This window comes from Giraffa tippelskirchi, chromosome 3, assembly GCF_054371585.1.
Source record: "Giraffa tippelskirchi isolate mGirTip1 chromosome 3, T2T-mGirTip1v1.2.pri, whole genome shotgun sequence".
NCBI lineage: Eukaryota > Metazoa > Chordata > Mammalia > Artiodactyla > Giraffidae > Giraffa > Giraffa tippelskirchi.
The window spans coordinates 188,906,534-188,919,605 of NC_137277.1; the positions used below are offsets into that span (position 1 = coordinate 188,906,534).

At 57.0% G+C, this 13,072-nt stretch overlaps 1 protein-coding gene across 1 annotated transcript; it reads right to left on the reverse strand.

The window, feature by feature from the left end:
- Positions 1 to 1,733: 1,733 nt before the first annotated feature.
- PLA2G2F (phospholipase A2 group IIF) lies at positions 1,734 to 12,590 on the reverse strand. The gene is made up of 5 exons (XM_081574885.1): positions 12,431 to 12,590; positions 11,725 to 11,777; positions 8,381 to 8,525; positions 7,124 to 7,233; positions 1,734 to 3,986 (listed from the first exon to the last, which is right to left on the reverse strand). The coding sequence occupies exons 1-5, from the start codon at positions 12,538 to 12,540 to the stop codon at positions 3,814 to 3,816; spliced, it is 591 nt and encodes a 196-aa protein (XP_081431011.1). The 5' UTR covers positions 12,541 to 12,590; the 3' UTR covers positions 1,734 to 3,813.
- Between the last annotated feature and the right edge of the window lie 482 nt (positions 12,591 to 13,072).

Consider the following 13,072-nt stretch of genomic DNA (forward strand, 5'->3'; position numbering starts at 1 on the left):
TGAGTCACAGCTCCTAGAAAACGAGGGATGGACAGTAAAGTGGCCAAAACAGATTTTTATTCAAAAACTCTTGCAACAGGGGCCAGTATAGGTTTGGGCTCAATTCCAAATACGATTTCAAGTCCTCACTTTTCTTTCTAGTTTTTACTGGAGAATAGTTGCTTCACAGCGTTGTGTTAGCTTCTGCTCTCCGCCCTATGTAATCCTGAGTTTTCTTAAGTGGGGTTTATAGCAGGAGTTGGAGGTGGGGATGGGTAATTGCTGAGAGGGTAGGGAATTCCTGACGAACTGACCGAACAGGATTCTTGGAGAAGGAGGGTGGGGGTGATCTGATATCACTGGTGGGGAGAGGGGGTGGACGATGAGAAATCTGATCAGATACCTAGGGTGGGTGGGGGTGCTCAATGAACTGACGTAGCAGGGTTCTTGCTAGAACGGGGCAACAGAAACCTACATGTGGAGCCCTAGTTGGGAAAAGATCTCGGAAGAGCCTGCCCAAATTGTGGTCAAGGAGAGCATCTTTGTTGGTGGCCATTCTCAGACCAGCAGAAGGAAGTCCAGTGCCCTCCTCACATCTTAGCATGAAAGACCTCACCCCCTTGAGGAGAGAAAGACCACCCAGACTGGGTTAGGCAGAGTCCTTCCTCAAAAACCATGGCCCCGTTCTCCCTCGCCACCTCCAGAGGCATCTAAGACACCGTTCCAGCCCCACCCCACGCCCTGGGGGGCCACTTCCGGGACTGACGCAGACATGCTTGGGCGCCATCCTGACGCCACCTGGCCCCATAAGTCAAGGATGTCGGTCCACGTTTCTGCCTCCCCCTCCCAGACTGTGGGCTTCCTGTGGGCAGGAGCTGTGTCTGATCAGCGGTGTCTACTGTGAAGCCCAGCCTGGTCCATAGGAGACCACCAGGACAGGTTCACTGAATGAATGAATCAATCAATGGATGACCACGACCAGGGCTTTTCAACCTTTTGGCCGAAGAGTCCCTTTTCTCCTTGCAGTAGCTCATGTGAAGGGGCAGTATGTACCGCAGGAAAAGCAGGGTTATTCATGGAGGGATGAGTTGGAGGCCTCAGAACCCCTGTCTGCTCAGCCTCCCCTTCCCCAGAGGTCACCCCTGGGTGTCCCAGGAAAATCTGCAGCTTTGGGGAGCCTCTGAAACAGCTGCTCTGGCCTCTCCTCACTTGGGGAAACTGATCCCCCTCATAGTCAAGGGGTCAAGGCCAGGACCAAGGACCTGGCATCCTGCTGGACTCTCAGTCATTTGTCCCACTGGCCCCAGTGGCCCGAGTCCTCATTAAGAAGGTGTGAGGAGGTGACATGAAAAGTCAGATGCTGAGGATTCAGAGCCCAGCACCATCACTAACACTCTGGGTGACTTTGGGCAAGTTACCTGCCCTCTCTGGGCCTTGGTTCTCCAACATGAAAAAAGATGGGATGGATGGAGAGCATCGTGGAGTGGACACCGGGCAAGCTCCCAGCCCACTGGCTGCTCATGTTGTCCGATCACTGGACCGCAGCCTTACTTTCCAACCCTCCTGACACTTGCGCCTCTGCTGGAGGGGGCTGCTTCTGTCAGGCCAGGGGCGGGAAGGGGGTGGTCATGCCTGCCACTGGGCACCAGGGAACCCATTTTCCCTAGAGCTGGAGACCCAGGAGGGAGCCGCTGTGATTTCCCCTGAAACCTGGCCAGTGGGTGCTGTGCCAGGGAGGATCCAGCAGCGAGGAGTTGAGGCAGGAGTCCTTTATTAGTTTGAGAAGGGGATGTTGAGTCCTGTGAACAGTCTCTTGGGGTCACAGCACCTGGGAGAGTCTGGGGTGAGGTGGGGGGCAGGCAGGACCCCTTAACAGCAGAATCGCCTCCCAACACCGAGACTTTCAGGAGGTGAAAGTGTGTTGGCATGTGGAGGGGCACAGCCAGGGCTCCCATGGGCAAGGGGCCCAGGCCTCTGTGGTCCCCATCTCTGGGGGGCTCCCCATCCTGACTCCATCCCTGCCTGGAGGGGGGTGGCGGGGGCGGAGATTCAGCTCAGAGATGTTGGGGGTCAGCCCGGAACGGGGAGGAGAAGGTGGGCTCCCGGGAGGATTTGGTGACTGGGCAGGTGGGGTCAGGGCACGTGGGGGACCACAGCTGTCACTCCCTGTGGCCAGCAGGACAGCAGGGGGTGAGCGGTGGTCCCACACTCGGTGAGTGCTGACCCCAGCCCCCAGGGCAGGCGTCCTAGAAGCTGCAGCTCGGCGGGGCTCTGTCCAGTCCTGTCGTGGTTTTTTGTAGACATTCTCGCCACTCCCACAGCCCTCCCCTGGAAGGGCCGAGATTCCTGGTGGATGTTCTGAGCATCCCTGGGGTCACAGCGCTGCACCACTGGGCCCTCAGGGTTGACAGCAGACAAAGACAGAAGGCGGGATGAGGTGGGGCACCCGGAGGCCGCTGACACCTGCGGTCAGCAGGGGAGGCGAGGAAGGTGCACCTGGGAAAACAGCAGCGCTGGGGCAGCGTCAGGGGGGCGGGCTGCCGAGGCCTGACCCTCCCTGCTGGCCAGCGGTCCCCTGGGCCCCAGCGGGAACCTGGGCCCAGGGAGGTCCCCCAACCCCAAGGCTCCTCCGCCCCCTTCTCCTGCCAAGACCACTGTGGTCTGGAGCCTGGTCCCGTCCGTGTCTCACCGCTCTGCCCTCCCTTCCCTGTCCTCATCCTGTTCCCCGTCTACCCCTTCTTGAATCTGCCCCATGGCCTCCCGCCTGGCCCTGGTCCCTCCTGGCTCTGTCTCCTCTTCCCCGAGCTGGGTTCCAGCTCTCTGCACCTTCCGCATGCAGGGGGATTCTGATTTGAGGCTGCAGCCTTGTCTCTCCTTGTCAAGGGAGAGAGGCTTCTGGCCCATTCCATCCCCTGGCCTGGCTGCTGTGTAGGGGCAGGCGCGGCTGAGGGCCTGGTGGCCTAGGCCCTGACCTCCCAGCCTGTGCGCTTGTCAGAGACCCTGGACGCTGGGGTTGCGGCCTCCTCAGAGCTGTCCAGGCCTGCGGGGCCGCAGCCAGGCTGTTCCTCTGACCTGAATGGGTCGGCGGGAGAGGCAGGAAGGCCTGCCCGGTGGGGGAAGGTTTGTGTGTGCCCCCATCTGGGTCCCTGTGGACCTGGGGCAGGGGGGTGCTTGTGGGTTCCGTCAGGGCCTGGGAGCCTGCTCGGAGGCTCTTTGGGTCACTGAGCCTGCACTTCGGGGCTGGGACACAAGCCCTGTGACCATCCGATCTGGGCCGGGACTCATGTGCCAACGATGAAGGCCAGGATGGGGCCACCTGCTCTTTAACGGGGCTCTGGAGGCCCCCAAAGCATGGATCACCCCGAGTCATCCTGTGGAAGCAGCCGAGGGGCCTCCAGAACCCAGACCTGTGACCAGCACTCTGCCTGGGAGCCTGGTCCTAGGACACGCTGAGCTCTGGGCCTGTGTTGGCTGCTGCAGGCCTGGGTCTTGAAGACCCTGGGATCCACCCTTTCGTGCCTGGCACAGTCAGCAAGAGGCCCCTCTCAGAGGCCCCCAAGCTCTTCCACACTTGGGGGAGACCCCAGCAAGGCACGCGCCCCCTGCCACCTCAGGACGAAGCCACACCGAGGGCTTGGCTAGAGGAGCCTGGCGGCCAGGGCCAGGGCCTAGACCTTTCTGAGTCCCCTGGGGCCAGTCTCGCTGGAGGGCTCCCTGGGGGAGGTGGCCAGATGCACCGGGGTCTCCCTATCCACTCCCACCTCCACCTGCTCCATCCGCCTGGCCCCCAGAGCCAGAGCCTCCTCCCAGCTTCTCCGCCAGCCCCCAGAGGACCTAGGGAGGTGCAGGGGGCGGCTCGTAGATGCTGCAGTTGGGCATGGGGCCCTGGCAGTAGATGTTGAGGTAATTGCGATGCTCCTCCCTGTATATCTGCTTCTGCAAGCACAGAACCAAGCTTCTGTCACACTCGCACGTCTGCTTGTCACACTCGGTCTGGTTGAGCTCACCTGTGGAGAGTGGAGCGCATGGACTCTGAGGTCACAGGGGGCCTCTGAAAGTGGTCCCGGGCTGGCCGCACCATCGTGTGGGGGGCCCACCCCAGGCCTGCAGGCACAGGAGGTCGGGGCCCAGCCTCTTGCATTCCCAGCCCTCCAGGTGCCCCTGGTGTGTGTGAAACAGAGAACCACAGAAGTCCAACAGGACGGTGTTGAGTTGGGGAAACTGAGGCTCAGGATGGGGTGTGGTTTGCCTAAGTCACCAGCAAAGCCGGGGCAGAGCTGGGGTAGAAACTCAGATGTCAGGAATTAAGCCCCCATCTCCACCCCGCCTCCTCCCCAAACAGTCACTTTCTACCATCACAGGCTTCCTCTCTTCAAGCCCAGGATCCCAGCACCCCCGCCCTGGAGGGCGCCGTGGTAAGGATGGAGGGAGCAAAACACTTGTGAAGAGCTTGACTCAGTGACGCCCAAGGAGCAAATGCTGCTGTTGCTATTGGCCTTCAGAAATCATCTGCCCCTGAGCGCTCAGCCTCAGGTGAGCTTTAGGATCGGCTGCTTGTCGTCCTCGTTCCGCCGCTAAGTCGTGTCTGACTCTGTGACCCCATGGACAGCAGCATGCCGGGCTTCCCTGCCTTTCACTATCTCCAGGAGTTTGCTCAAATTCATGTCTGTTGAGTTGGTGATGCCAGCCAGCCATCTCATCCTCTGTGGTCCCCTTCTCCTCTGGCCCTAATCTTTCCAAGCATGGGAGTTTTTCCAATCAGTCAGCTCTTCACATTAGCTGGCCAAAGTATTGGAGCTCCAGCTTCAGCATCAGTCCTTCCAATGAATATTCAGGGTTGATTTCCTCTGGGATTGACTGGTTTGATCTCCTTGCTGTCCAAGGGATTCTCAAAGTCTTCTCCAGCACCACAATTCAAGAGCATCAGCTCTTTGGTGCTCAGCCTTCTTTATGGTCCAACTCTCACATCCGTACATGACTACTGGAAAAGTCATAGCTTTCACTATATGGACCTTTTGTCAACAAAGTGATGTCTCTGCTTTTTAATATGCTGTCTAGGTTTATCATAGCTTTCCTCCCAAAGAGCAAATGTCTTTTAGTTTCATGGCTGCAGTCACCGTCCGCAGTGATTTTGGAGCCCAAGAAAATGAAATCTGTTTGGAGGGCTTTTAAAACAAAGGGTGCCCCACCCCACCCCTAGAGATTCAGATTCAGTGAGTCTGGGATGGGGGCCTGATAACTGCATTTCTAACAAGTGATGCTGATGCTGAGGTTCAGGGAACTGCTTTCGAGAACCACCCACTAGCCCAATGGTTTGCAAACTTGCAAACTTTCCATCAGCAGAATCCTTTCTCTGACGTGAAACTCTTTACCAAAGGCGAATATCTCAAGCAGCTGAAAGAGAAGCCACTTGAGCTATAAAATATATCAAAGAGCCAGCTGGACCACTCAGGGATAGCTCTCCATCACCACTCACAGCAGCTGACCTGCTGGCCCCAGAAAGCCCCAGAACCCAGTGTGGAAACCACAGCTCAGGTTGGTCCACAGTCTTAGGGGTTGAGGAGGGAGATTTGATCTGCTTAATGGACTCCTGTCTCAAGCAGCGCCTCCACTCTACGTCTGAACAGCAGCATCTGAGGACCACTCAGCCCTGGGCTGCCAAGGGGCCCAGATGTGCTAGGGTCCCCACCAGACTTTCCCAGAGAACAGGAGTCTTGAGATTTATTTGCAAAACTAACATTGCTTGTGAGCTCTTAGTGAGGCATGACACACAGCCTGGTTAAGGTAAGGGGACAAAGGGAGCCTGGGGCTACCCATGGGGCTGCCCATGGGGCTGCCCATGGGACACCTGCTGACCCAGGCAGCACCACTAAGGGGAGATACCACAGGTGGGGACTCCTGGGCTGTCAGCTTGGATGCTGTACCCCTCGGGTAGGGAATGACCTTGGAGAGTCCATGGCAAAGTGAGGGAACCTGCCAGGCCTGTCTCCAACACCTCAAATCCCTAGAAACACTGGGTGTCCTAGCATGGGGCCACCTCATCTACTGGGGTGCCAGTGAGAGAACTAGAAAGGAAGGGGTCTGCTCACATCCAAACTCCTCAATGTACCCATGGGGAGACAGAAGCCAGGTGGGGAAGGACCCTGCCCAAGGCCACACGGGAAGGAGATGCTGGCCGAACCTGGGTGTCAACACAGGACTCCTGACTCCCAGGCCAGCCTGCTACAGAGTCTCAGAATCACCCGAGGATCTGGTTAAAAACAGAGAGAACTGGGCCCCCTCCAAACTTGACCCACTGAATCAAGATGGCTCTCTAAGTTCTCCAAAGCTGAATTGGGGACTGAAGAATCAGGGTGCTCATTCAGGTGGGGGCCTCAGAGTGCTTCAGGGAGATAAGCCAGAGCCTATTAGATTCAGCAAGCAAGCAAACAAAAGCAAGGTGCCTGGTGAAATCTGAACTTCAGACAATAGATGGTTTAGTATAAGTATATCCCAAATATTGTGTGGGTTATACTTATGCTAATTCTTTATTTTATACTAATACTAATTAATTTGCTGCTAAGGTTTAGTATAAGTATGTTCCATGCACTATTTGGGCTTCCCAGGTGACGCTAGTAGCAAAGAACCTGCCTGCCAATGCAGGAGACATAAGAAACACAGGTTCAATCCCTGGCTCGAGAAGATCCCCCGGAGGAGGGCATGGTAACCCACTCCAGTATTCTTGCCTGGAGAATCCCATGGACAGAGAACCCTGGCAGGCTATAGTCCACTGAGTCAAAAAGAGCTGGACACTACTGAAGCAACTTAGCATGCACACACACACGCACACACATGCAATATTTAGGATATTTGCTGTTGTTGTTCAGTCGCTCAGTTGTGTCTGACTCTTTGTGACTCCATGGACTGCAGCACGCCGGGCTTCCTGTCCTTCACTATCTCCTGGAGTTTACTCAAACTCATGTCCATTGAGTCAGTGTAAACTTACATGAAAACACTTTTCATTGTTTATCTGAAATTCAGAGATATTGGGACATCTTATATTTCATCTGGCAACGTTTCCCACAGCCCCCGGCACAGGTTAGGGGGATGGCTGGCAGTTCATGCTTTTCCTGGGGGAAGAGGGTGATGGTAGGGGGGCACTCACTGCAGACAATGTTAGTGTTGTTCTCAATGGTGTAGTCATAGTGGTCCACATAGGTGTGGCAGCCCAGGTCAAAGAGCTTCTGGTAGCAGCAGTCGTGGGCATGGCAGCACCTAGGGGCAGGAAGGGGAGAGTAGACAGACATGGCCAGGCTTGGCCCCTCTCCCACTGGCAGTGAGCCCTTCTCATGATCATCTGTTCCCATCCCTCATGAGTAAGACCTTCAGACCATGGCCCAGAGAGGGCAGTTACTTGCCTGAAGTCACACAGCCGGAAGGAGTCAGGCCAATGCCCCAGGATCTTGTCCGTGATCCCCTCTCTCTGTCCTCTCCCCAGAGCTCCAGCTCTCCCTACCCTTGGGCCCTGGCCACAGCTGTAGGAGGGGTCAGGGTGGGAGGGAGGGGCCTGGGTGAAGTCCACAGGGGAGGAGGCTGGCTAGATGCAGGGGCTACACCTGGCTGTGCAAGATGGCCAGGGAGGGACCAAGGTCTGGAGGGGTAAGTGGGGCCTGGGGGTGGGGGTCAGGGAGCCATTGCTGATGTGGCTGTCCCAGCCCCTCTGGGAAAAGGCAGGCAACTAGTCAACATGCATTTATGAAGCCCCCAGGGATACCAGACTTGGGGCTGGCTGCTTTGGGGGGAGACAGGAGCAGAGGACAAGCCACGGCTTCCAGGAGCTCCCAGTCTGCTGGGGGAAGCACAGCCCTGTCCTCCAGAGCCTCCATCTGGGCAGGCAGGGCCTCAGCCCTGGCTTTGTCCAGCGCGACGAAAGAAAGTGAAACGAAAAGTGAAAGTGACGTCACTCAGTTGTGTCCGACTCTTTGCAACCCCATGGACTGTAGCCTACCAGGCTCCTCTGTCCATGGAATTTTCCAAGCAAGAGTACTGGGGTGGGTTGCCATTTCCTTCTCCAGGGGATCTTCCTGATCCCAGGGATCGAACCCAGGTCACACATTGTAGGCAGACGCTTTACCATCTGAGCCACCAGGGAAGCCCATGTGTGTTTGGGGACAGGTCGAAGGTGCAGCTGAGAATGGAAATTCTAATGCCTCCAAGCCCAAGACCTTGGAAATGGACAATAGGAAGCGTCCCAGACAGCTGAGGAGAACATAGGTCAAATGTCAGGCTTCTGGTTACAAACTCATCAAAGAAACCTCCTCCTTGGGGTAAGGGCCTTCTCCCACCACTCCGAGATTGAAGACGGTCTGACCTGGGCTGTCCCCGCCCAGTGCTGAGAGTAACCCAGCCTCTCCAGACCTACCAGTCCACCTCATCCATGGGCAGGCCGCGGCCCCCCAGCCCGCAGTAGCAGCCGTAGCCCACGAAGGACAGGATGGCATTCCTCCCAGTGATGGTTTCCACCATGGACTTGAGGTTGAGCAGGCTGCTGTGGGCCGCAGGCAGGACTGGGAGAGAGAACCGAGGGCTATGGTGAGCTCCCGGCCCCATTCGTGGCCGCTCCTGCCCGCCTGGCTGTCCTCCCATCTCCCCAGGGCTGGGGCCAGGGGACGGGAGATGGGGGGCAGGGGAGGAAGGCAGAGGAGGAGGAAGGCGCACTCCACAGAGCGCCCGGTGTGGTGCGCTGCCCACGTCCTCACACTGAGCCCCACAGCCCCTAGAATAAAGTAATAGTGGGCCCTGCCCGACGCCCTTCCATGCCTGAATCCATCAAGTGCTCACTGCAGCCCTGTTTAGAAAAAAAAACCCATTTTACAGATGAGGCGATCAAGGCCCAGAGCATTTAGCAGCTGGCCCAAGGAGACATTGTTGAAAATCAGTGGAGGCAGAATTTGGACCCAGACAGGGAGAGCCCAGTGCCTGACACACCATAAGGAGCTTCCCAAATGCCACGTGCTCTTCTGGACATGGTTCTGGGCCCTGCTGGTTTGGCCTGGCTCCTCGGCTCCCAGCAGGGCCTGGGGCCAGGGCATCTCAGGGTTAATCCGGAGACAATTGAGTGTTCTGGACATGTAGTGAACACACACATGCACGCGCACACACACACACACACACACACACACACACACGTGCCCATGTATACATTTCTTCCCCTTTGTCCTTGTCTCACAGGTAGTACAACAACCTTTCCGATGCCAGTAGAATCATGAAGTCGGCTTCCTGGCGTCCTTCAGGCTGCTCACCCCAGGGCCGTCTGCTGCCCTCTGCTGTTTCCCTGCCTCCCGGGCTCCCGGGTGTGGGGGCTCACGGCTGAGTCAACATCGAGCCTGGTGTTTGGGTTCTTACCCGATGAGGCTGCCCCCCCCACACCACACAGGCAGGAGGGCCGCTCTTACCCCATTTTATGGATGAACAGCTGAGGCTCAGAGAGGTGGTTTGCCCCATGCAGCCTGGACATGGCAGAGCCCAGACCTGGACCCAGGTTTGTGACCTCCAGGAGCTGGGACACCAGCTCACCTCCCCTCACGCCTGCTGCCTCCCCTGTGAGGCTCTGCCAGCTGTGCCCAGGGCGAGGCGCCCAGTTCAGCACCGTTCCTCCTGCTCTCAAGTCATGTTTCCCACCCCGCTCCAAGCCTGATAGAGGAAATGTATTGGGAGAGGGAAGAAGCCAAGAATTTCAGAAACAGAGCCCAGATGGAATCCCAAAGGCTGAAACGACTTGCTTCTGGAGACTTGGCTGTCCAACATCTCTAGTGATGATGGGGGAGCTCACCACCTCAACCTGCCTTGGTGGGAAGGGCACAGACTTTGTAGTCAGACAGATGCAGGCCCAGAACTAAGGCTCCCTAGGCCTCTGTTTTCCCATCTGTAAAATGGGAATAACAACCTCAGCCTCCAGGGAAGTGCAAGCACCCAGCTCACACAAGACCCTTGCTCTTCCCACAGCGAGCCCTCTCAGGGGTCCTAAATCAGAGAGCTGATTTAGGGAATCCCACTCCACCTGCCTTTCCAGTCTATCTTCGGGATCTTTGTCACTGCAAAGAGTAAGTAGCAAACGAAAGAGGAAACAAAGGTGTGGGGAGAAATGGCTGGTGACCTTAAGAGGGTGGTTTAGAGCCTGTAAATGGCTGTGCTGGGTCTGGGGCAGGGAGGAAGGGGTCCCTGCGACCTGGGAGCCTGGCTCTGATCTGGCCACGATGGAAGAGAGAGGGGGGCTGAGAGGAGTCCCCAGTAACATCAGCTCTCCTCCAGCCCTTTCTGTTCTGCAGAGTTCTTGTCACCGGAATCAAATGTGTGTCCAGAAGCCTGGGGGTCAGACAGACCCCCATCTGCAAACAGGCTTCTCCATTAGTGCTGCGGGGCCAGGGGCAGGGTTCATAAGTAAGAAAGACCCTTCCCCCCAGGGCCTGGGACCCATTGCCTGCTGTGAGGTCCTGGCCTCCTGCCCCTAATCCTGTAGACGTTACCTCTGGTGGGGGGGCAGCTTCCATCCCCAGGACCCCTCAACCATCAGTTCTCACCTAAAATGCACCCATCCACACGCAGGACAGATACATGTCATACTCTTACACACAGGCAGATGTAAAGACACACTCACCCGCCACACACTCTCCTCCATATTTCACACAGTTACACACACACTCACCCACAAATACCTCCCACACCCACATGGTCTCACAAACAGACCCACACTCACCTCCCACACCTATACACATGCATACACACTCCCACTCTCACACACGGCAACACCCAGAGTGGCCACGTCCACACTCCACTCGGAGCAGAAGAAACAAAACCTGTGTTCACTCAGCCTGCAGCCTCTGTGCCCAGCGACTGGGCTGGGCTGGACTCAAGGGGTTATTTTCTAAATAACAGGTCACTTTGCTTGAATTCAACCAACCATTTCTCATGTCTGGCCATATTTAACTTTATTTTGTTTCTGGTATTTTCTTTCTTTGCCTCAAACTTGGTTGGGTTCGGGGGGTGCTGAACAGGTGGACAGAAGGCCAGTGGAACACTCAGCCTCTCTTCTGCCTACACAGGGCACCTGCCGCCCAGACGCCTGCCCGTGTGTCAGGAGCCTCGGTGGTCTCGGGGGTGGTCCCTCCAGAAAGAAGAAGGAAGAGGCCCCCAGACCACCTCCATCATCTTCTGCTTCCTCTCACACCCAGACACAGCTCCACACACGTGTGTGCAGATGTGTGTGCCCTACATTCACCTACACACTCCAGAGGCACACACGCTGTCGTGAACACATGCTTACCCATCTTCCAGATGTGTGTTACACACACAGACATCACCATGTGCTCAGACACACCCCCTACACATGGACCTGCGGATATCTGCATGCAAGCTCACTAGTTCCTGTCTGCACGTACACGCGTATGTACACAAACACATCTTCCTATGTACACAAGCACCCCAGTGTCACTGGTGTTCTGACGCCCAGCTACCTCCACCACTTTACGATGCTTGCTCAACTGAGCGCCCTGCGCCCTGGGGGCTCGTAAATAGTTAATGCTGACCACTTGGGCATGTTTACAGGTGGCTGGAGGAGTAAACAGCCCCAGAGAGGGAATGAAGCCTGGCAGAGCCAGGGAGCAGAGACCCAGCAGTGGGTCTGAGAGCCTGTGGCCAATGGCTGAGTCACGGGAGAAAGGCTGGAGTCGGGGTCAGAAGGAGGGGTTTCCCAGCACCTTCACTCACCGCTGCCGGCCAGGATGGTGATGATGATGAAACTCTTCATCCCCAGGCGAGATCTGAGAGGGGGAGAGAGCCCAGTCCTCAGTCTGTCCCTCCCCTGGCGTGTGGTTCCTGGCCTGCGGCTCCCTCCCGGGCCTCATTACACCTGCGGTCAACACCACCCCTTGATGCTCCGGTTCCTGCCGCCCTTGCCCTGTGATTAGCTCCTGCAGGGAGATCTGAGCATCTTCCGCCTGCCTGCACCTCCTGGAGGAACAGCCCCCAGCAATGTAGAGCAGGGAGGGACAGGGAGCCTCCTTCCCTTCCACCCTGAGCCAGGCTTCCAAGACAGAGAGCTCCCTGTCTCGCTGGGTTGGACCTGGTCACGTGTCAGAACCAACCCCTTCCAGGCGCATGCCAGTCACGTGACCCCACCTGGTGGCTGGCTGGCTTTTGTACCTGGAGCCAAGAGACCCGAGTCCCTAGGTTCTAGCTGCAACTCTACTTCCAAAGTGCTGTGTGACTATCAATAGATCCCTTAGCCTCTCTGGGCCTCAAGTGCCTACGTGGACTGATGGATCCCAAAGGCCCTGGTAGTGCAGAAAATGCAGTATCTCAGCCATCATCAGAGGCTCAGACTTTCTGAACAAATGAGTTCTAGGAGCCAGCTCTCCGCCCACCTCCCTACTATCTCCACTGAGGGCTCTGTCCCAGGGAGGCAGGCACGTACCTGGAGGTTCTTGAAGAGGTCTTGAGGCTTGAGACCCTCCTCCCAGGGGGGTGTCTAGCCAGCCCCTTCTTCCTGCACCCTTTGGGGTTGGCCGGAGCCCCATCTGGCATCTTCTGGGTTCTGGGGGGCCAGCGACATAGGGCTCGCAAGGTCTGCAATCCGCTCTGAAGTCTGCGGGGAGCAGGCCCCAGCGTTTTGCTGCCGCACACTGGCAGGGGAGTGCCGGGGCAATGCCCCTGGGCAGGAAGCGGGTGGCACATGGCCTAGAAAAAGGAGGCCCCACCTCCTCCCTCCGCCCCCGCCCCGCCCACAGCTGCCTGGGCACATCCCACCCCAGCGTGCTCAGGCCTGCGGGGGCTGGGGCTTGATACACCGGAGGAGGACTTGGCCCTTCCCCAGGCATCTGAAGGGAAGTGAGCCCATGCTCGCTCCTTTCCTACCTGAAAGGGATGAGGATAAGTTAAAGAAAAACATTCAGTAATACTTGTTAAAGCACAACCAGGCAGACCATTTATTCAAGGGGGTCGTAGGACCAGGTGGAGGGACTGCTGACTCCCAAGAGCCTTCGTAGAGAGAAGTTGAAGGTTGTGAGCCTGGCTGGGAAGAAGTTGCCATCGAACTTCTTTCCAACAATGGAACTTG